Source organism: Cyanistes caeruleus, chromosome 2 (genome assembly GCF_971803275.1).
Source record: "Cyanistes caeruleus chromosome 2, bCyaCae1.hap1.1, whole genome shotgun sequence".
Taxonomy (NCBI): Eukaryota; Metazoa; Chordata; class Aves; order Passeriformes; family Paridae; genus Cyanistes; species Cyanistes caeruleus.
The window spans coordinates 103,311,927-103,334,791 of record NC_141702.1 but is presented as its reverse complement, the minus strand read 5'-3'; the positions used below and the strand labels follow the sequence as shown (position 1 = coordinate 103,334,791).

At 43.4% G+C, this 22,865-nt stretch overlaps 1 protein-coding gene and 1 long non-coding RNA gene across 2 annotated transcripts; one reads left to right on the top strand and one right to left on the bottom strand.

The window, feature by feature from the left end:
• Nucleotides 1-764: 764 nt before the first annotated feature.
• Nucleotides 765-16,122, bottom strand: LOC147655064 (uncharacterized). Its single transcript, XR_015281277.1, has 3 exons — nt 11,328-16,122; nt 3,617-3,779; nt 765-887 (listed from the first exon to the last, which is right to left on the bottom strand). It is a non-coding gene; the product is annotated as an uncharacterized LOC147655064 (long non-coding RNA).
• On the top strand, nt 16,075-22,167 carry SDE2 (spliceosome associated SDE2). Its single transcript, XM_086870341.1, has 7 exons — nt 16,075-16,295; nt 17,139-17,256; nt 17,832-17,943; nt 18,477-18,646; nt 19,331-19,442; nt 20,040-20,436; nt 21,879-22,167. Exons 1-7 carry the CDS (start codon nt 16,170-16,172, stop codon nt 22,095-22,097), a joined length of 1,254 nt encoding a protein of 417 aa, XP_086726467.1. The 5' UTR covers nt 16,075-16,169; the 3' UTR covers nt 22,098-22,167.
• Nucleotides 22,168-22,865: the final 698 nt, after the last annotated feature.

The following is a 22,865-nucleotide window of genomic DNA, read 5'->3' as shown; positions in this document are numbered from 1 at the left end:
GGAAGGTTTAGCTTGGACGTTAGGAGGAATTTCTTCACAGAAAGGCTGATCAGACACTGGAACAGGCTGCCCAGGGAGGTGGTGGAGTTACTGTCCCCTGGACGTGTTTAAGGAAGGACCGGACATGGAACTTAGTGCCATGGTCTAGTTGACAAGTGGTGTTCGGACAAAGGCGGACTCGATGATCTTAAAGGTCTTTTCCAACCTTACTGATTCTGTGATTTTTTTTCTTTACGTAGAAGCAAAACAAAAAAGTTCTCCCTGAAAGCTGGCCCATCGGAGTCCACCCAGTGAGGATCTGCTGTGGAAGGGCCATACTTGGTCTGTAAAATGAGAGCTGAGTGTCCAGAGGGCACTGCTGGGGATACTTCTGTCTCAGAAACACACTGCAGGCACAACGGTTCACAAGGAAAATCTACTGTTGGGGAAGGAAGAGGAGCCTCATTTCCTGCATCAGTGTTGTCCCACTGTTGGGAGTTTGAAATGCAGCTATTGGAAAAACAACTGTAAGTTTAGCAATGTCATCGCCAGCAGATTCCAACCGGTTGTATCAGCTGCCATGATGCTTAGTGAGAAAATTTGCTCTTTATTTTCTATTAATGTCAGGCTCAAAACGCCCTGGGGGAAAGTAACCTGCACTCTAATACAACTGAACAGTCACTGGCAATTGTCTTAAGCGCATCTCAACCACAGAGTCAGATCCTCTGCTCACACAAACTGGTGCCACCATCTTGTCTGTCATTTAGGCATTAGAAGGAGCCATATTTGATTTGCAAAATCTTTATTACAGATGATGATGTAATGCAGCTCCGTGTGGAGACATCCAAACAACCTCCAGCAGCAGAAGTGGTTTAGCCATGTGAGCATTCACTTGGGGCTAATCAAACCTGACAAGAAAGAGAGTGTTATCATGGGCAGAACACCCTGCTAAAATAGATATAGTCTGCGTTAGTGCTCAGATAAAAACAACGGACTGCACTACACAGACATGACCAGACATGCCACATATACACCTCTGACCCTACGGTGAGTTTATGAGAGGTGAATGTCAGGAAAGAGAAACCACAAAGGATTTTATTTATACTTACAGAAGTATCGGTGGATTGACTGATATTGATAGTATTTTATGAGAGAACAGCACCTTAGCGGACAGTCAGAAGCGAGCTCTGCGCTGTTCAGTATTATACAATAACAGTATTTGCAAATGCTCTGTAAACTCTAAGAGCCAGGCACCGAAATTGGCATTAATTCCCTACGCAACACGCACATGCCATGATGAGCAGCTGGGAAAGTTAAAAGAGGGCAGCACTAGTTCCCAGCCGCAGGGAGCTGCCCGGAGGTTAATAATCCATAGGCTGTCCCTGTCAGCTTTAGCTCTGCCCGCTCCCGGAGGTGCGGAGGAAGCGGCCGCGCTTGCAGCGTTCTCCGCCCGGCTGTTCCCGCGCCCTTCTCCCGCCGGAGGAGCTGCTCCGCCGCGCTCCCCGGCTGCGGCCCTCCGTGGCGGCCGGGCGCACCGAGGTCCCCGGCGGGGGCCGGACCCCCGGGCCGGGGCTGCCGCGGGTGCCGCCGGACGTGCCCCCGCCGCCATTGGCGGGAGCGCCCTGGAATTCCATGACGCCAGGCGGGGCGGGGCGCGCGGCTGTCCCGGCCCCGGAGCTGCCCCCTCCCACAGCGAGCCCGTGTTTTCCTCCGGGAACTCGAGGCCCGAGCAAGCTCTGGTGTCTCCTGGAGGGCTGCAGCTCTGCTCCCGCCCTGCCGCTGGCAGCTCTGGCTGGTTTCAAACGCGTGAGGAACACCGCAGGCAGGACTACAGGGTACTGTCTGCCCACTGCCTACAGCGGAACACACGGAAAGCCCAGAGAAGGAAAAACTATTCCAGTATTATCAGGTTTTGCACCTTCGTTTCATCCTCGCAGATTAATGCCATTAAACCCGTGCTTTTCCAGGGCTATAGAAACAGGTACGGCCCTTTGAGCTTTACCACAAATGCTATTTGACTGCCTACAGGACAGCACAGAAAGAACTGGCCCAACTCTAAAAAGACTCCAGACGTTCATCTTTCACTGGCAGCACCGATAAGCCTTTGCTTCTCCTTTCCGAAAGCCTTTATCTCTGCAGACCACAGGCATCTTCCACCCTAAGGCATCCATAAGCGGCCATGAAGAAATCTAACCTAATGAGATTCCACTGGTTTAGCCGGCAATAACATGCCAAGGACAACTGCAGTACTTCATCCTCACCCAGCGTAACCACCGCTGCTGCAAACGTGGCCAGATTGCTACGGGAAAGAAGATTAGGGTGGAAAACAGCTGGTGCAGATTGCAGCCAAAGAAGACTCAAACGATAATGAATTGAAAGGAGGAACATTCAAATCAGAAGTTGTTTTCAGCACCTTTCACAGAAAGCAGACACCCCTCATTCAGCAAAAAAGATGCAGATTTCCACTGCTTCTACTCCTTTGGGCTGTCCAAGTAGCAGACGTTTTTCAAAATAATCTCTTTCACCTTTCCTTTGTTGGGAAACTCTCATCTTGCCTGGGAGACTCTGCGCGGAGGAAGGCAGGCACTTTTCCGATCAGGATGCATTAATTGCAAATATTACAGCAAGCTAAAAATACTGTTTCAAAATGTTACTAGGAAAAGAAAAGAAAACACAAAAAAGGCAAAACTAACATGTTGTTGCTTTGGACCTTTCCAAACAGTTCCTAGTCAGCTTCCAATGCCAATGTAACGTGCTGACCCAGTTGGAGGAAGAGCTACCACATCAACCCCAGTAACATCACAGGCTGCAGGAACATCTACAAACAACTGCAGCAGCTGTTTGCCTTTGCAACAACACAGATTACAAGCCAAACAAAACACAGCAGAGCAGATGAAGTTTGCCTTTTTTGAGGTTAACTGGACCAAAAAAGAAAAATAAGGGAGTCCAGAGTATGATCAAAGTATGGTTGTTTTTAAGAAACACTGCAGGTAATCTTTCAGAATCACTTGAGAAAGTGGCTTCCCATTACCAAAGACATCCAGTTTGTCACCAAACTCCAAAGGGTCTCTGATCAAAGAGGAAACATTTCTTTCCTATCTCCCCAAAAGCACAAACAAAACATCCAAATGACTTAGTCTAGTTCCAGCTCAACAGAATAAAGGTGCTTTCCTATCACCCAGGGAAAACTGGGGTTGTTATTAGTTTTAACTAGAAGAAGTTACTCAAACATTTTGGTGATGGAAGGGGTATAAAAGACTACTTTAATTCTTTACAGCCTTCACCTGACTCCTATCTTCATTCATCTCTTCCCAGACTCAATTCTCCCTTCCTGTTCTCAGTCAGATCCATCTCTCTTCTTTAACTCTTTGAACTTCCAACCAATATTTGCCCTTCAGGTCTGCAAGTTCTCACCTATTTCCTGCCCCAGCTCCCAGCCTGGTGGCCATTTCCTTATTTCATACTGCCTACACACCTCTTTGACTCAAGGTATTTGTTCAGACAGTTGCATTTTTCTCTTCTATCTGTTTCGGTTTTGTTGGGTTTTTTTTCCTTATCCCTATCCTTCATCCTCTTGATTCTGTTGCCAAACAGTTCCCACCTTCTCCTAGTTTTTTAGCCAGCCCCAATCCCATACCTGCTGTGTTCCCTTCTGCAGCTCCCAGGCTGGACAGCCTTTCCTAGCCAATTTCAATCCCATCCTTAAAAAACACTGGACCGTGTTGCTTCATCCTCACTCCAGTCCTGGCAGGCCTGCCACCCAGTTTATGGTTATGCCTGCTATGCACTTACAATTTCTCCTGGAAATTAAAGTGAAATGTCAGTACAAAACGCTCACAAGCGTTAAAACTATCTTCCTCTTAAAAAGCATTTTGACAGAATTAAAATATTTGTAGCCTGAATTTAGCATTAACAGTACATTTGGTGCAGATTTAAACATATTCTTAAATAATTATCTACATAAAAGACAAAAATACACATTTGCTGGTTTTTCCTAGGAAGTTACTAGGGGTGGCAATCATTGGCACTTGATAAGGAAAGTACATGTCACCTAAAAACATCAAAATTAGTTACAATAATTTTGCCTCTGTGTAAATAGCTTTCTATTAGTATTTGTTTTGAAGGTTTCTATGCCATGGGTTTGTAGAGCACAGAAGTTACAGCACTGTAACAGCAGGCATTGTACTGCACAGCTGTTTGATATGTTGGATTGCCCATCACACAGGACATGTTTCTATCCTTTGGAATATTTATATTCTCTGTCAATACATACACCAAAAATACACTGGCCAGAACTAGCAGCTGTGTAGTACACCTATCTTTAGAGATTGGCACCTACTGGAAACACAGATAAGAAGCTGGGTAGTAGCAGTAGTAGTAGACACAGCTTTTTCCTCATTTTTATCATGTCTTTTAACAGTGTCTTTTGCCTTTTCCAGTTCTCTGAAATGCTTCACATATATCAGACATTATGGACCCACTGTACAAAGAAAAATTTTTCCACACATGTTCACTTTTAAGCAACCCTGAAGCTCCACAGGTTCCTATGGAGGATTCATAGTTTTTAATTTAAACCTGTGCTAAAATGTATCCCTGAAATCTGAGCCTGAAGGAAACTCTCCCTGTTTAAATAACAGTGAAAGTGTACCTGAGCCACACCAAAAAAAAAAAAATATTGGAATTCCTGGGTTCTTTAGGAAAGCTTAAAAGAGACAGCTACTTTAAAATGCAAAATCATCAGTCCTGACATCCAAAGTCCAAAGGTACTTCACACTTTGAGCATCACATATGGCCAGGGGATTCAGGACAACCTTCTTTGGAGACAAAGTGCATTTTACTAATGTCTAATAACTCAAAAAGCAGTAAATCTGTTTTTTTTTTTCTCCAAACCTTTTTTGGTAATTAACAGTGTTTCAATTAAAAGTTTTCCCCAAAAGTTATTTCAAGGGCAAAGTTCTAAAAGAGTGAAAATAAACCTACAATAGTGCAGAGAGTAAGATTCAGAACTTCTGGATTTTGCTTCTCTTTGGATTACCACTATTTTTTAGGAGGCTTCATGAGTTTGACTCACCTTTGTGGATCCTCTCCTACAGACTTACCAAACTCTTTGTTTCACTGAGTATATGCCTGCTTTTATATATGGACTCCTGATTCTAATTCCTTATGTATCATCCAGGATTCTCTTATTATAATCTCATTTGTATGGCCTATTATTAACACACATGCACTGCTGGAACTCATCTCCCATCCTTCTAATGAGGTCCCACAGAACATGAAAGAGTAAATAACATTACATAAAATAGTGCTAATTATTTATTTTCCATGGTCTAGTGAGTGTCTTCTGGTGGAAAGAGTCATAAAAATCCTATATGTGCACCCTATAATGACATCCTGAAACTCCATTCCCATTCCTATCTTGTTTGCTTATTTGTTTGTTCCTAATAGCCTTTTAGATATGGTTAATATTTTAGTATACTTTCTAATAGAAAGTAAAAAAATGTCCATTACCTTTTGAAGACTGGAAGTTAAAAATATCTTTAATTGCCTGATCCAGAGCTAAGAACAGTTCCAGGTACATACAATGCATTGTAGCTGTAACCACAGTCTTCATTTGTTCTTATCAGCTTTGAAGGACTGGCATGCAACAGTTCAGTATCTTAAGGTGGAAACAGGAATTGCAATATCACCCCCAAAAAAGCTGTATTCCTATTATGCTGGCACTATAAAAAGTCCTAAACAGAAACCCCTTGTCAGGAGAACTTCAGCTTCTTATTGACTTCTCTAAGCTTATGCCCTATCTTCTTCCATTTCTCAGGACAGTATTATGCTTTTTTCTTAGATACTGACAGTTTGGAGTGCACTAAAGGGTTAACTGAAACAGAAACCAAGTCCTAGCACCCGGCAGGGAATAGGGCACAACAGATAATTGTGAGGTTATTGTGCAGCCCTGCCAAAGACTAGAAATTGTATGGTATGACAAGGAGTATCTGTGATTTTTTTTTTAGATAACAGATAATTGTGAGGTTATTGTGCAGCCCTGTCAAAGACTAGAAATTGTATGGTATGACAAGGAGTATTTATGATTTTTTTTAAAAAAATTATGATCAAATATGATAACATATTTAAGAGATATGATGTGCAATTTAATTTTAGAAATACGTTAAAGGCATTGGGTGAAAGGACTGGTGGACAAGTAAAACGAGAAGGGAGCTTTTCCTCTGTAATGATAATGCAAGAATCTGAAATTTACTGTAGCTGTCTGAGTTAGTTTGCATTGACAGACACATTTCAAGCAGGGTTTTGCAGAATTTTCTGCAGAATAGGGAAGAACAATTGTTCTGGGGAATATTTCTTCCCAACGTTACAGCACGATAAAATTATTTAACTCATTTTAGCTCTCCTGGCTCTTCACACATGACTAAGTTATGATAACAACCTCTGCTGTCTTTTGAAGCATTGTATTGCAGTGTGGAAGGAACTGGGTAGCCCATGATTTTCTAACAGAGACTACTGCAAAATCTTTTATTTGCAGTACTTCTGTGTTATGGGTTCATTAAAGCTGCCGAGGAGAAACAACCAACACAAGCTCTAATTGGTTCCCAAATAAGATCCCTACTAGAACTACACTGATTTCCTAGGAGCTCCTGTTGTAGAAGAATTCCAGCAGGCTGATTTGCCCCAAGGCTCACACCTGCTGGCAAATAACCCCTGCAGCCTTGCATTAGGGAGGGGAAAAGAAGCTTCACTCTTTTCCACCACCCATTAGGCTCACATTGGTTTCATTCTGCAGCCTCGTTCTTGTAAAGGACGCCTTTTACGCACTGATGCAGGACCCAGCCCCTGCTGACACTGCCTTGAAAGGCTCTGAGAGCTACTATACTTGACAGAACTAAAAGATAATATTATTTATTTCATTTCTTCGCTCAGTGGGGTAATCTCATGAGATATGGATCTCTTCTTCATGAGGGCCCTGGGGATAGCAGGCAGAATGAAACTCAGCTACTCTTTAGTACAATACAAACAGCACAGACCAAAGCACTCAGGCTCTGACAGCAAACAGCAGACCAAAATACCAGCCATGACATCCTATATCTTAATTTATTTGGAACAATATTCTGTAGGCTGGTTCCTTTCAAAATAGATCTGCTTGTTCCTCGTAAAAATATAAGACTGTCTTGAAATGGCATTGATGCTTCATAAGGCTCATTTGTGATGCTTCCTCTAGCCTCAGCTGAGGAAGGGTCTCAAAAATGAAAATACTGAGGTCTGGCTCTAAGACAGCTGAGAAGTGTTCTGACATGTCCCATCTTTCTTAGCAAGTATTCCCAAATCTCAAAACCCACTTCTGGAAAAAGTGGTCTCCTGAGAGCAGAAAAGGGAGAGGGAAGATGGAGTAGCAGACATTATATCTTAAAGCATCAGCAAAGAACATGAAGTTATTTTCAGTCTTATGAGACTACAGAGCTTTGGGGGTTTTTAAAGAAATGAAAGCTTCCTATTTTTCCAACATTCTTTGTAAGTTACACATTCTGTAGACTCTACTTTTCTGTACCATATTTTTAGATTATTTTTCTTCATTTCTCCTCCTCTTCTTCTCTAATTCACATCTCACAAGGCATCATGGCATGAAAACTGCAGTTGCTATTGAGAATGGTACTTTATAGTAGCACTTCTCATTAGTTTTCCTAATGCTCAGAAACTTCTGCAACACAGTTCATGTTCAAGACCAATGAAGGACAATTTTCCCTGACTACTCAATGTTTAGTATCCACAATTCCAGCTAAGAATAAAAGAATTCACAGATATTCACTTCTGAAAATGAGGCCTACATACCCAGGTGTGGGCATCCTAATTGGAGGCCATTTTTTAAAAACTCCTTTAAAATGCCCATAGAGCTGCTTTCACATCACAAGGAAGAAAGTGCCAGAGCCAGAATTAGAAGTTCCTGTCTCCCAAACATGCTCTCACCACACATTTCTTGTGTCAGGGAAGGGGGCCGGAAGCGAGGGTGCACACGAACTGTGTAGCAATAGGTGGTTCCTTCTGATCAAATAGTGCCTGTCAAGCCTCACTTGCTTTGTGAGTGCCACAAAGCTGCTTTTATGGGGCCCAGCTGCCTTAAAGGAATCCAGGGATCACTGGTGATGAGAAGGATTTGTCAGGCAGCACCAGTTTGTCATATATGACTTGTATGTCTTAGTCAGTTGCTGACAAAATTCCCTCTTAAGTTTTACAGTGAGACTGGGGAGTTTTACCAAAAGTCCTAGATCCCTGCAGACAGGTGATAAAATCAAAATCTCATCTTTTGTTTTTGAATTCTAAAGAAAGTGTCAGACAGTTGCATTTGGAGGCACAAGCTTGATCCCCTAACAATTCCAAACTCATCAAAACAAACAAGCAACAGAAGGTGAGACGCACAAATTTAGCATGTGCTAACATTGCATGATTCTGGCAAATCTTACGTTCTGTGGGGACTCACTACAACTTTTGCATGCTAAGTCTTGGCACTACAACTTACAGTGTACAAGTGGTGTGAAAATACAAGCCACAGCCTGGGCAACTTAAGTGGAGAACATCAGTTGCATTAAACATGGACTGCAGGGCACAGATCTCAGGACAGAGGAAGAGAAGCAGCACCACTTGAAACCTCAGCAGCAAAGAACCACAGGAAAGGCTGCCAGCCTGTTTCCCCTGTGCTACAAGGCTTCCAGGCACAGTTTCCATGTTGGCACCGTGTCCCACATTCAGCAGAGGGGCTGTGCTTATGCAGGATAAACCCCCAGTGTGAGAGGGAATAATTTATTAGATGCTACTGAAGTTGACATTACACTCTTCATTCCATCTTGAAGTTAAGCCCTTTGGCCTAGCCCTGACCCTCAACAGACAGCAAGCATTCCTGGGAGTCACTGTCACTTCTCCCTGCTAAAAACACACAGCTCCCTTCTCCTGTGGTGTGCTGAAGGACAAGCTGGCTGTCTAGCAGTCCTGAATTTTGGGATGTGTCTCAGAGGGCCAGAAAGATTGCTCCTGCCACATCTGCAATATTTAAGGTTCTTGGTTCTGAGAAGCACAAAGTCTCCTGTAGAATCTTTACAGTCAAAGGGCCACCTGCACAAACCAGGACTGAACACACATTGGAGCCATGCCCAGGTCTGCAGATGTGGGGGGTACGATTGGCATGAAAGCTTCTCCTGACAAACTGTTCCTATAACTTCCTGATACAAAAGAACATGTGGGAGAAGGAAAAAAAACAAAACGAAACAACCATCATCAACAAGATTTTCCAACTGTGACTTTCACACACTGGCAAGAACTTCTTCATAGCCCTGCTCTGGGAAACAACTGATCTGGCATATTCTGACACCGACATCACTTCTAGGCCAGAGCCCAAGTCAGACAGGAACACAAAGGAACAAAGGCACAGCTGTATCATCATCATGTTCCTAATATTGAAATATAACCATGTGAAGACATGATTTTTCCAGGCCTCACATACATATGACTTAAGAAAGATCCTCAAGGGGCATTGTGAGCTGTATTACAAATTCCTCAAAGATGACATATAATTATCTATGTTTTGGAAAGCATTAGAAGAAACACTGGAGGGGAATCCAACCAGTGGTATTCCCTCAACATCACACTAACAATTTAATTCCAGTTGCATGGGTGCAAAAAGATACTGTGTAAATAAAATGGCAAATTATTTCAATATCAAATCAACAAGAAGCTACACACGCCTGTAATCCTGTAACGTCAGTATTCTCCAACTCAAATTTACGTTATAAAATAACAACAACAAAAAAACCCACACATTTTGCCTAAATCAATATTTGTATGGTTTTTTTCTAAGAGAAACAAATACAAATCTGAATATGTTATTATTATTTTGTATGTCCTCAGCAAGCTGGCAGAACATTCTCTAAACAAGAAGATAAATAATACTACTACAAGAATTACTACTACTAAGTGGGGCTTGTATGATTCAGTCAAAAGGCAACCATGTCAAACTCAGCACCCAAAGAATGAGGCCTCTCTCCACTACAGACTGGATCCTTAACTAGGGGCATCTGTCCCTCAAGCCAGTGGACCTTTGAGAATTTACACTAGCTGAGGATCTGACTCATAACACTTGATCAAAGGTCAAATGATCAGTGTCACAATCTCCTTTAAACAGGATTTATGAACACCACCGTGCCACAGACTGCCGAGCACATGCTATCTCTGCTGAACATAACCCAAAATGAGGGCTTACCTACTTGAAGCACTCTACTTGAAATTTCTGTCTTTTTAGACCTGTCCTGTGTTCTCTCCCTTTTGTTACTGTCCTCTTTTCCTCTTTCTGTTCCTTTGTAGTCTCCTCAGGTAAACCGAAAGCAGGCAGACGTGGGTTGGGTAGTATAATTTGAGAGCTCCTCCCAACTACTGGAAATGCAACTTCAGTTCTAGCAATTAACATTTCCAAATAAATTTTCATCTCAGTTGAAAAACAAATGAGGATACCTGATCTGGTTTTTTTTTTCACCTTCAGCTGATCACTTCAAGAAGAGTGTAACTTTGGTCTAACTACTGCAGACAGTGTCATGATGGGATGAAAAGTCCACATTGCAAAGCCATTCGATGTTCACTCTCTCCTGTTCCTTAAAAATTTTAAGGCATGGGGGTCTGACAAATAATAGAGATCTACCTTGTGTATAATATACACATTTCATACCTTATGCTCACTCTTAGCTTTGGATTTTTATGAAGTTGTCAAACACACAGGTGCCAATTAGGAAACTAGAATCCAGTCCCTACACAGAGATTTAGTAATTAATCAGTGTCTCTGCAGTGTCTCTGCAAGCTGTAATTAAAAGCTTCATTAGAGGGAGAGCAAAAGTAAAGAGGCAGAGACCTGGTTTTGGTATTGTTTTTCCTATAAAATATACTGTTCCCTACAAGTGACCCATCCAGCACTCTCCAGCTGTATTTGTTTAAAATTAACTAGAACAGACCCAGTCTAGGCATTCAGACTAGCAAAGCAGAGAAAACACAAAAGGTTAAGGAACTCTTAGAACCTGAAGTGTTACATTCTGCAATGTTACCTGGGTGTCTAATTAACCAATTAATTTCAAACTATTGCTGCCAAATTTCAAGTTGCTATTAAGAACACTAACAAGGCTGACTGTGCTGATATTTATGGCCAAAGAAAAAGGGACCTTGGTTTCTCAGGTTCTCCACATATGTGCAGAGCAGTGCCTGTACCTCCCGTGAAAGAACTCACAATTTATATATCCCTGCATAGGATGGAGACAGAGTTGTTAAGCACAACAAAGGGACCAATGTGAGCGTAAAACTAGGTTTAGAGTTACCTTAAAATCTTGATTATCTCTAAGTATCTGCACTAGTAACAACTAGGGTCTATAAGAATAAAAAAATCCAGACTTGTTTGGAGATTGAAATCCAGGCTTTCCCTGTGAGACAATAAGAATATTAAACAGTAGCTGTTGCATTCATACAATGTATAAGTCACATTTCTATTTCTCCCCCCACCTGCTCCCATCTCAGTATCAGGTATCTTAATGCCCTGTCTCTCCCCATTGCGCCGACAACACAGAAACTGAAGTGACTGACTATTGACATTTGACAGGAAACTGCACTTGTAATCAGCTTAGATTCATTACAGTTCATTACATTTTTGTCAAACTGTATGATGTCATATTGTCTGAAGTAAAAATATTCCCTCATATCATACAGCCTCTTAGTTGTTAAGAACATGCACACACAGGCTTCTTTTCATCCTGTCCTTATCCTTCATATAAAAATAATATGAAAGCATGCAACACATTTAAGTGCAAATTCCACATTATGTGGAATTTACCCTTTGGGACACTATTAAAATGTAAAAGAAAATATACCCAGATGATCCAGTTCCATTTATTTATGATAGTACATGACTGACTACCTAGCAGACAAAACACCCCATTCTTAAAGGACGTGTTTTCAGATTTTGTAAGTGACCTCAGCGGGAAAAACTCACCTTTGTTAATACCTCTGCACACTTAGAATATTCTAAAAGGAACATACACACCCATTTCATACTTTTAGTGAAGTCTTCTGTTCTTTCTCTTACGTTTTTCTAGGAGCATTTTTAGATGTGACAAACACTGAATTCTTATCAGAACAACTCTTGACCCATCCTTGCTAAACTGGGCCCCTCATGAACAACTGGTTTGTGATCTTCACTCCCACAAGCATCTTTCAGGTGCAGTTTAGAAGACAAGGACCAGCAAGTACCTTACTCTTTTCTCATTACAGTCTTGCATAATGTGATCCTGGTCTTGACAGACCGTTAGAAAACACTGGAAAGCACGAGGGTGAATGAATGAACAAGTGAATGAATAGCAGTGTTATGACAGTAACACATCTGATGGTTCCAGATAGACTGAAAAATCTGTGTTCCATGGCAAATCAAGTAATAGATTTGAAGGAGATCACAGCCTGGTATCCCACAGTGCATCCTGCTGGCCACAAAACTCCACCTGCTATCTCAGGCATCACACACATGGATATCAGGATGAAATACAAAAAGGATGGGTGGTCTCGTCTCCTAAATTATGTCAAGATAGCAGGAAGTTTTAAATTCTAGACTTGATCTAATCTAGACTGATTTGATAAGGTAGAATAACCAGTTTGCCTGAGTGTCACCACTGAAATAGCCAGAGTACTTACTTATCCCACAAGGATACTGTCAGATTGAATTAATTATGTCTGTGAAATCCTTTCTAAATGAAAAGTGGCAAGCATGATTTATTAACTAAGTCTAAAGCACCACTGCAGAATCAGAGAGTGTTCATTGTTTTACCAAGAGAATAATACTTCTCATAAAATACATTTCAAATGGGAAATTATAATAACAGCCCTTTTGACTTATTTAGACTTTTCTGTGAGGAGCAAGGCAATAGACTTTTGATGAGTTCTAGGAATAGAAGCATAATCAAGAACAAGAGACACAGGAACATGCCCACTGACATGAACCAGCTAAACGACGCTGCATAAATCCTGAGAGTGGGGTCTGCTGTAGGGCTGAGCTGAGAGAAAACCACTCCTCTGCTAGTTAAATGTTGCTTGCTTGTAGTCTATGTGCATGGATCTGGGCAAGTCTCATAGACGCAAACACCCAACCAAAGACCCCAGCACTGGACAGAGAATGGCATCAGTAGCCCTAAACCACCTGCAAGGTGGTGATGTAGGACCTGCAAAGGGCCTGATCTATGTCAGCACGACTGCTGCCGTCAGCTCTCCTCTCAGGGAATCACAGCTCTAACTGGCAGTCAGAATCCAGGTGTCAGAGTTAGGAATGACAGGTTGCTGTCATGGATGGATGTCTCTCAGGATGCAGTGGGGCCTCTTTTAAGGTACACTTTTCAGTGTGATGATACAAAACCCCAGAGATAAAAGAGTAGACTGAAACATTCTGAAAAGACATGGCTCAAACAACCTGTGGATTACACTGATTCAGAACATCCACAGGGCAGGTCTGTGGTCCAGCTCTTTTCTGGACAGCTCCACCTATTTGGCCTGTACTGGCAAGCTACACACCCTCCATGCCAAGAACAGGAGTTTCAGAGAAGGAAATGATTCATGCCCTCAGAATGCAAGTGAAATCCCACAGATTGAAGAAAATACTTATCATCTACATATGTATACATGCATACCTCATGTTCGCCAATTACATTTCAATCAGATCCGCAAATGAATAAAAATACCCCAAATCCAGTGGAATTTAAGATCAGGTGGCATACCACAGATACGGCATGAAACAAGAAGTACCACGTGACATAAAATACAATGCCAGCTGAATTTGGGCCTGATCCAGCAAGAAATAACCACAGCTTTTGCAGGCTACAGACACATAGGGTTTGAATGGCTCCACTGTGTCAACGTGACACATAATTCAGAAATATCAACTTGTTGTAGCAAATAAAGACAGTAAGGGATTGTCTGGACTTGGTCAGAATCCTTTACAAAAGTATTTTAGCTAAAATTATAGTGTAAGAAATGGTGGGTGATGTTTGATTTGTGAGTAGGCCAAGACAAACCCATCACGAGATCCCCTTAATTAAGTTATTACTCATTTGTTTACATTTTGAAGTCTCCACTTCAAGTCACCTCTCTGTCTCTTTGTTTCCCAGCTTCCTCCTTCTTTATCACATCAGTTTAAGACAGCTGGGCATGAGAGGCACTTATCCATGCTGGCACAGGCCTGGCCAAGCAGCACAGCTCTTCAGCAGGCTGAAAGGGTGGGACAGCCAAACTTCTGGGAGCAGCCAAGCAGCTCAGACACAACCCCCACCTTTCCAAAACAGCACCATGCTTAAGAGCTGGATTCAGCAGCAGGCTCCAGCACAGGAGCCTATCTTGCTTGCTAACAGGGATCTTCAGGGTGCCAGGTGCCACCCTGGCAGGGAAGCTCTCACCTCGGGTGGGGACACAACTGAAGTGGGCAGATGACACCGTGAACAATAGTGCTTGCCCATGCTGCTATTAAACAAAAAGACACTGCAGGTAACATTGTTATTTGGAGACAAAGTGACAGGTGAAACACACTGCAGGTCTCAGGGCAGTCCAACCAAATCTTTACTAGTGTTTGAAATAATTCCCACCATAGACATCTAGGAGTAACCTGCCTTCAAATATCCTCTATCTGGATGGTTATATTGAAGACATAGAAGGGATCTGAAACCACCAAAGAATGCAATGGTTACACTGCCTGGATATCCATCATACCTCTGTGCACATACTTTCCTGAACAGGTAGAAGTGTGATTTTAATTTTTCCCTAACCAATTCTTCCGTTTCCTGCTTACAGGTAGTTACTACACGCCATGAAGACCTGATTGTGGAGTCCTGCTCCAGATCAACTTTCACTCTGATTTAAATACATTTTATGCAACTATGTAATTGAATTATAGAACCATGGAAAGGCTTGAGTTGGAAGGGACCTTAAAGATCACCTTGTTCCCAGCCCCTGAATGGGCAGGGATGCCACCCACTAGGCCAGGTTGCTCAGAGCCCCATCCAACCAGGCTTTGAACACTTCCAGGAATGGGCATCCACAGCTTCTCTGGGCAACCTGTGCCAGTGCCTCACCACCCTTAGTGTAAAGAACTCCCTCCTAACATTCAATCTAAATCTCTGCTCTGTTAGTTTAAAACCATTCTCCCTTGTCCTATCACTATCTGTCTCTGCCCCTTTAGTATAAAGCCTCCTTTAAGTACTGGAAGGTTTGAAACGTGGCCTCCCCAGAGCTGGCTCCTCTTCAGGCTGAACTACCCCAGCTGTCTCAGCCTGTCCGTGTAGCTGAGGTGCTCCAGCTCCACTGAGCATCTTCCTGGCTCTCCTCTGGATCCGCGCCAACTGGATGCCTTTCTTGTGCTGAGGATGAGCCGGGCACAGCCCTCCAGGTGCGGTGTCATGAGGAGAAAGGGGGTGAAACGCCTCCCTCGACCTGCAAGCTGTTCTTCTGATGCAGGCCAGGATGTGTTTGCGTTTCTGGACTGGAAGTACACACTGCTGGCTCGTGTCCAGATTTTCACCCACAAGAACCCTCAATCCTTCTCCACTGGGCAGCCCCCTATGAATTGATCTCCCAGTCTGTCCTCATGTCTGAGATCGCCCCGACCCAGGCCCATTGCCCCCAGATATCAGAGTTCTGGGCCTGTTCCCCAACCCTATGCAAAAAAACCACATGCGGGAGTAAAAAAGAAGGAAGAATCCACAGAGATGGATTCCATCGCCCTGCAAATCCTCGCGCGAAGTTCGGACAACGCAGGGCTGCCCATTTCCGCTGCATTTCCTACACTCGCGGTGCTCGGCGCTGCCATCGCCCCCTTCCTTCCCTGAGGGGGCACGAGCGCTCCCCTTCCCGCTCTCCCGCTGCCGCCGCCAGCGGGAGCCACGGCGCGCGTTCCCCGCTGCTCCGTCCGTGACGGGCTCTGGAAAGGCTGCGCACCCTGGCGGGCCGCACGAATTCCGCGAACTGGAACGGCAGGGCTCCCTGGATTCGCCTTTAACCATTTACATAAGGAACCCCAGACTATAAAACGAGATAAAAAGCGGCCCACAGGCGCCGGGCGGGGACGGGGCGGGGCTGAGGGCGCGGCCCAATCGCCCCGCCCACTTCCGCGTCACGTGACCGCGCGGGCCGGAGCGATGGCGGCGGTAGGGTCGGGCCCGCTGTGGGTGCGGGACCCGCTGGCGCCGCGGGCGCGGCTGCTGCCGCTGCCCCCCGGGGGCGGCTCCGTGCTCTGCCTCCGCCGCGCCCGCGCCCGGGAGCTGGTGAGTGCCGGGGGAGCGGGGGACCGCAGGTGTGTGTGGGGCCCTCCGGCCTCGGGAGGCGCTGTGCTTCCGGTGTCGGCGGCGCTGCGCAGGCCGCCCGCGGCCTCTGCCCGCCGTGAGGCCGCTCCGGCAGCCGCGGACGGGCGGTCGCGATGCCCACCTGTGCGCACCTTGCTTTGGCTGCTGTCGCTTAGCTGAGCAGGAGGGTTTGCTGTAAGAGAGCTTTGTAGCTTCTTATCTATGTTTATATAAAAATAAATTTATACATTGTGATGGGCTGACCCTGGCAGGACTCCACATCCCAAAGCCGCTCTATCCCTCCTCAGCTGGACAGGGGAGAGAAAATGTAGCAAAAGGGGTCAAAAGTCCAGATAAGGGTGGGGAGATCTCTCAGCAGTCACCGTCAGGGGCAAAAAACAGACTTGACTTGAGGAAATCAACTACATTTATTACCAGTCAAAATCAGGGTAGGATTATGAGAGGTGAAAGAAATCCTAAAAACACCTTCCCTCCCTATTTCCCACGCTCTATCTCCTTCCCACCAGTGGCACTGGAGGACAGAGAATGAAGGTTATGGTCAGGTCATCACAGGTTGTTTCTGAATTTTTCCAATAGTACAGCTTTTCCCCGTTCATGTTTACAAGCTGATTTAGACTGTATTTAATCCTTTGGTAACCAGAAATTAAATCAAGCACCGTAGAGAATGTTCATGCTGTTTAGATTGATTTTTTTTTTTTACTCTTCTCTGGAAGGAAGTAAACACAACTGCTTAGTGATTTTCTTTGTCACAGTGTTTCGTTTTCTCTGTCTCAATGATCTGACTCAATTTTGCTGCGATTTTAGAACATCCCAGAAGAAAGCTTGTATGTGAAGTGTAATGGGCGACTGGCCAGCGATGAAGATGAGTTGCAGAGTGGAGTTGTGTATAGCCTGGAGGCAAGACTTTATGGTGGAAAAGGAGGTTTGTTGTTTAATCTGCTTGTCAGTGATTAGATTCTTAGGTTAAAAAACTTTTGCTGTGCCATAGTCTATCCTGATAGCAGGAGTCCTCAGATACTGGCAGATATCTTGTTGTGTATATGATTGATACAAAGGCTATGAGCTAAAAGCAAAGTGTTTGTGCAAAGCTGAGGACTGACCAGGGAAGCTGAAGTCCAGATCTTCCTCACAGCCCTTTTCAGCTTTCCAGAACTTCCTCACATCCCTTTTCAGCTTATCTCTGTTAGTAGAAGTTTGTAACAAGCACCAAAGTGACTTCAGAGTTGAAGTTGTGTTAAAAGCGACTTGTCATCTTAGACTGCCAAGTTTAATTCAGGGGGCACTTAGGACAAATATTTCAGGTACAAATAGTCTGTGATTTCAGTGTGTTATGTGACCTAATTGACTTTATCTTCTCTTACTTAAAAGTAAAACCAAACATATAAATGCCAAAATATCAGAAGCCAAAGAACTAAAGAATTCAACCTAAGCTGGACTCCTTATATTGATGAGATGTTTCTGTTTAGCTAATTCCTAATTACTTTTTTGCTCTGGAAGGGTTTGGGTCGATGCTGCGAGCCCTTGGTGCTCAGATTGAGAAGACAACAAACAGAGAGGCTTGTCGAGATCTCAGTGGAAGGCGACTTCGGGATGTCAATCACGAGAAAGCGTAAGGCATTTTCTCAGAAGCTGATATTATAAAATAACCTGATCCTGTAGGTCACTCTTAACAAAAGAGGTCAAGTGACAGCCAATTGTAGCAATGAAATGGTATTTTGAATACTAAAAAGAGTGAAAATGAAATCTTAAGTGCAGATGGAGTAGAAGCCAACAGGGCTTTCCTGACTGTAATTCTATTATTGCAAAAATAGATGTGATATTACTGCAGCCCAAGTCTGAGAGACTGTTCTGCACCTCTTGGATTCCTCGTGTGGAATTCTCACAGTTCTCTCTGAAGCTGCAAGACCGCAGTCTTGGGGATGCATGAACTTAACTGCTGTTTCTGGCTTTCAGAATAAATGCTACTCTCTGCTCTGTAGCAGAATCTCAGTCTGTTTCCTCAGTAATTCCGCTGGGTGCTGTTGCCTTTTCCCGTTGTCTCCCATCCTAGCAGGTGGTGGAAGCATTCTGTAGCGGCAAAGCAAGGAGCAGCTGTTACAGCAAACACTGTAACCCCTGACTTTGGTGGTTTGTTGTGTGCAGGATGGCAGAGTGGGTGAAGAAGCAGGCGGAGCGGGAGGCGGAGAAGGAGCAGCGGCGCCTGGAGAGGCTGCAGCGGAAGCTGGCGGAGCCGCGGCACACGTTCACCGACCCCGAGTACGAGCGGCAGTACCGCGAGATGGCCGAGCGCCAGGAGGAGTCCCTGCGCATCGGTACTGCAGCCCGGCCTCCTCTGCCCTCAGAACACACAGCACATCAGAGGCCTCTCCAGCCTTGCTCCAGTTGGAAAATTTAAAAAAGATTTGGTTTCTTTCAATTGAACGAAATCTTAAATTTCAGTGAAATTTGCTTGATTTAATTTTTCCTCTTTGTCTGCAGTGTCTGTTAAATTCCATTGAATAGTGTGACATGATAAAAGTGATGCTTCCTTCACCTTGCTTTGCTAGATCACCTCGTAATAAGAGCCAGATTCTGTGAAGGTGGTGTTGCTAGTTGAGCTGTAAGAGTTACACAGTGAAACTATAAAGGGATTGTACATAAAAGCTAGACATTGGATCCAACTGCAGAATACCTTGTTTCACTTCCTGGTCTTTATAGTTACTTTATTTATATTGTTCTCTTGCTGTCAGCTAGATAGTGAAACTTGAGGCTGAATGGGATGAAGAACTGGATAGTTCAGTTCAGGAATCCATATTTAATTGACTCTGTGTCTTAGTAAATCCATGTAGGAAAGCTTTTGCTGCTCCTCAGTTTATGTTCAAGCTTTCAGTCTATACCACCAATAGTGATTCTTTCCATTAGTGTTTTAAATTGCATCTGAAGTGAAAAAATAAGTAGAATTTACAACATACATGAATTGTCTCCTGATGAAGTTCTATTTCAAATTTGTTTTGAAGGCTTGCAGGTTATTGCCAGCAAAGCAGTGTCGTCAGAAAGTGGCAAGAGTCGGAAGCGTCTGGGTGAGCTTGGAAAGAGTGAAACAAAATCTGAAAAAAGAAAATGTCCTTGGTAAGAGTTATACCTTGTTTTTATACTTCAGTCTTAAACCTTAGAAAGGATGAGAAATTAGATACATACAAGTAAGCAGAGTCTTGTCTGAGGTGTAGACAGAGATAGAAATAATGAAACTGATTAAATCAAAGAACTGAAAGTGAACTTTCCTGCATTCCTGTAATTCTGTCCCAGATGGAGTGGACAAATTTCATTTGCAAAAATAGAGACTTTTTTTCCCCCACCCCTTTTAAATTATTATATTTTACTGCTTCCTATTGTCCTTTTCTTCATTAATTATATTTACAATGAACTTTAAAAGATAATTTTTCTCCCCTGGCATCTTTCAGCTACTGTAACAGGAAAGGGAAGTCAAAGATTCCAGTCATTTTTGTACTGGGAGTGCTGCAATACCTGTTTTGGGCATTTGTATATCCTTGTCAATATCGACAGCTCTTCATTAACTAAACTGACCTTAATAGCTCTTAGAGTAGCTCTTTAAATCTCTCTGAAGTGGGTTTTGGAGAGAGAAATATGGCAATTAAAAAAAAATTATTTATAATAAAAAAAAAGTTAAGATAGATGCATGTTGATTTGTAACATTCCCTGTACCAGGCCGGGATTGGATGAGGCCACAGGCTCAGGCTGTGAGGATGACAATAAGGATGACTCCCCTTGTGCATCTGACGGAAGTTATCCATCAGGCAGCAGATCTAATGAAAGTGTTGGAAATTCAGATGAGTGTTCAAGCAGCTCTGTGGCTTCAGCAGAGGACAGTCCATCTACCAGTGCAAGTGAGAAACCACTGGAGCAGCCAGAAGGTCCTGGAAGAGATCTGCAAGGAGAGCTGTGCTCAAGTGGGGAGGCTGGAATTGTGTCTGAAGAAAACAGCAAAATGACAGAGCCCCCAAAGGAAGAGGCCCAAGGAAAGAATGGAGTGACTCAAGCTCAGAAAGAAGAGCAAGAAAATGTTCCTGCTAAGGCACAGGAAACAAACCAGTCACAGAGCACAGTAAGTATGAAACAGTACAAAACGTGATGTGTCTTTAGCTGCTTTTAGAGCTGAAGGAACAAACAAGCTCCAGCAATGTAGCTTTTCCCACTGGATTGATGAAAGCCCAACTGATACTTGGCAGCAAAAGGTGCCAGTATTTCCACTTTAATAGAAAGGGTCCTTGGATAATACTACTGTCAAAGATTTCTGGGGGTAATGAATCTGAGCTTACTTTAGCAATAAAACAAAGTGTAGGTCTATTTTTCAAGCTAAGGAGTTACTGGGATTTTCTGCCTTTTTTCAGCTTGGGTGGAAAGTCTGCCACTGGAAACAACTGAACTCTGATGTATGAAAGTTTATTACAGTTAAGTGGGGAAAATACCAAGGATGTAATCTGATCAATTAGAACTTTGTCATCTACTGTACTATTAGAGCTGGCAAGTTTTAAACAGGATGTTTACCATTCTTCACTGTTTACCTTTTGCTCAGTATTTGCAAGACTTTCTATTCCTAGAACAGGAAACTCCACCAATGCTGTGGCAGATTGTTATTCCAGGTGGAAATATTTTTATAGTAGTTCTTGATAATTTTTTTTTTTTAGAAGAAGGGTGAGAATAATGAGGCAACCAGTTGGGGTTTTGTATGCTTAGCAGGACAAAGGTTCTGATTCTGCTGGCAAGAATTGTTTTTGCTGAGTGCATAAGGGAAGTGCTCTCCTTCTCACTGCTGTTATTACTTGCTCTGGAGTCTCTTTGGTACAGACTATAAGACCAGTATGTGCATCTAAATATTGAACAAAATAGGCTTAGATTTTGGTGTCCTTTATAGTGTGTTAGTAAATTCCAGCATTTGAATTATCCCATCTGTTCCAGTTGTGTTTTTGTAGACAAGGCCCTGGGATTGCACTAAAAAATCTGTAGGGGTCCTTTTTACCCTCAGTCAATTTGCAAATATGCGAATTTACTTTGAAGATGAAATTTTAGTCCATATTTTCTTCTAGTGGCAGGATGACATGTAAACTTCATAACTTGTTTTTTGGGGTTAATCTTATTAAAAAGAGATGCTTTAAAATTGATATCTTTAATTACAGCTTAACTGCATTAGAAATAACTTTTCATCCTCCTTCCTGTTCCTACTGGAGGTATATTGGTTATATTGTGCATCAGGCTAAAAAGGGGCTGTCAGCTTTCTGTGCCTCTGGGAGCCGTGGTTAAAGTACTGAACTGCTGGGCAAGATGGTGAACTGTTGTTTTTCATTCCGTTTTCTTGGGAGTATTGAGCTTCCCTGGGGATAATCATAGAATCTTTTGAGATCTAAGGGACTCAAAAGAGTCAAAGTCCAGCTCCTGGTCCTGCACTGGACAGCTCCAAGAAGCACGCTCTGTGCCTGAGACCATTGTCCAAATGCTTCTTGAACTGTTTTTCTTGAATATTTTTCTCAAATGTTTTTCTCTTTTCAGGAGCTAGAACCAATAGACCTGCTGGCATTCAACTCTGCTGCTGAACTGGAAGCCCTGGGTTTAGAGAAACTGAAGATGGGATTGATGTCTTTGGGACTGAAGTGTGGAGGCACTTTGAAGGAAAGAGCAGCAAGGCTTTTTTCAGTGAGAGGTCTGTCTAGAGACCAGATCAAGCCATCCCTATTTGCAAAGCCCCCTAAGGGGAAAACCTCTGGTTAGATTTGGGAATATTTACCTTTTTTGCATGTGTATTTGATGTCATTAAATAAAAGCTCTTGGTATCCTTTCAGCTGAGTATCCCCAGCTTTTGAACTCACATCCACAAACTTTGTTAGCATGCCAAGGAGTTACAGAAAGGATGGACAGGTGGAAAGGATATCATCATAGACACAGTGCTTGGGGATCTGTTCCACAGTGTATTGGAGGGAGAAGAGAAACATTGAGGCTCTGCAAATCACATCTCATGGAGGTTGTTACAGGACAAGTGGACTCTGTGTAGAAAGGAAATGGGTGTGTTTACTGCATGTTTTGTTAGGAAACTTGGGATGGAGGGTGCTTGGGAGGCCACCTTAGTATGCTGAAGTTTTGCTGGTGTAAATCCATTAGGTGGGGATGTTAGATGCTGGCAGTTCCTGACTGGGTGGCAAACCTTTGATGTCACCAGCTCTCTAAAAGGCAGGGACAGTGTGTGGGACAGGAAAGCCTTCAGCTCGTTGAGCACACTGAAGCTCCTCTCTAGTACAGGAAGGGTAGTGTGGGACAAAAGTGAATTGACCATGTTAATGCTGTGTTTTGGCAACAACTCCTACCCAAGTTATTTCTCCTCACTGCAATTGCTCTCTTGCTTTAGTTGTACTGATGTAGCCACTTCCTAGGCTACCCTCTATATCACCTATTTGCCTTTAGTGTTGTGGGTTCCTTGTTACACCAAACCAGTTCCCTGATGTGGCTTTAACAAATTTGTGCCAGCACAACAGAGGCAGGATT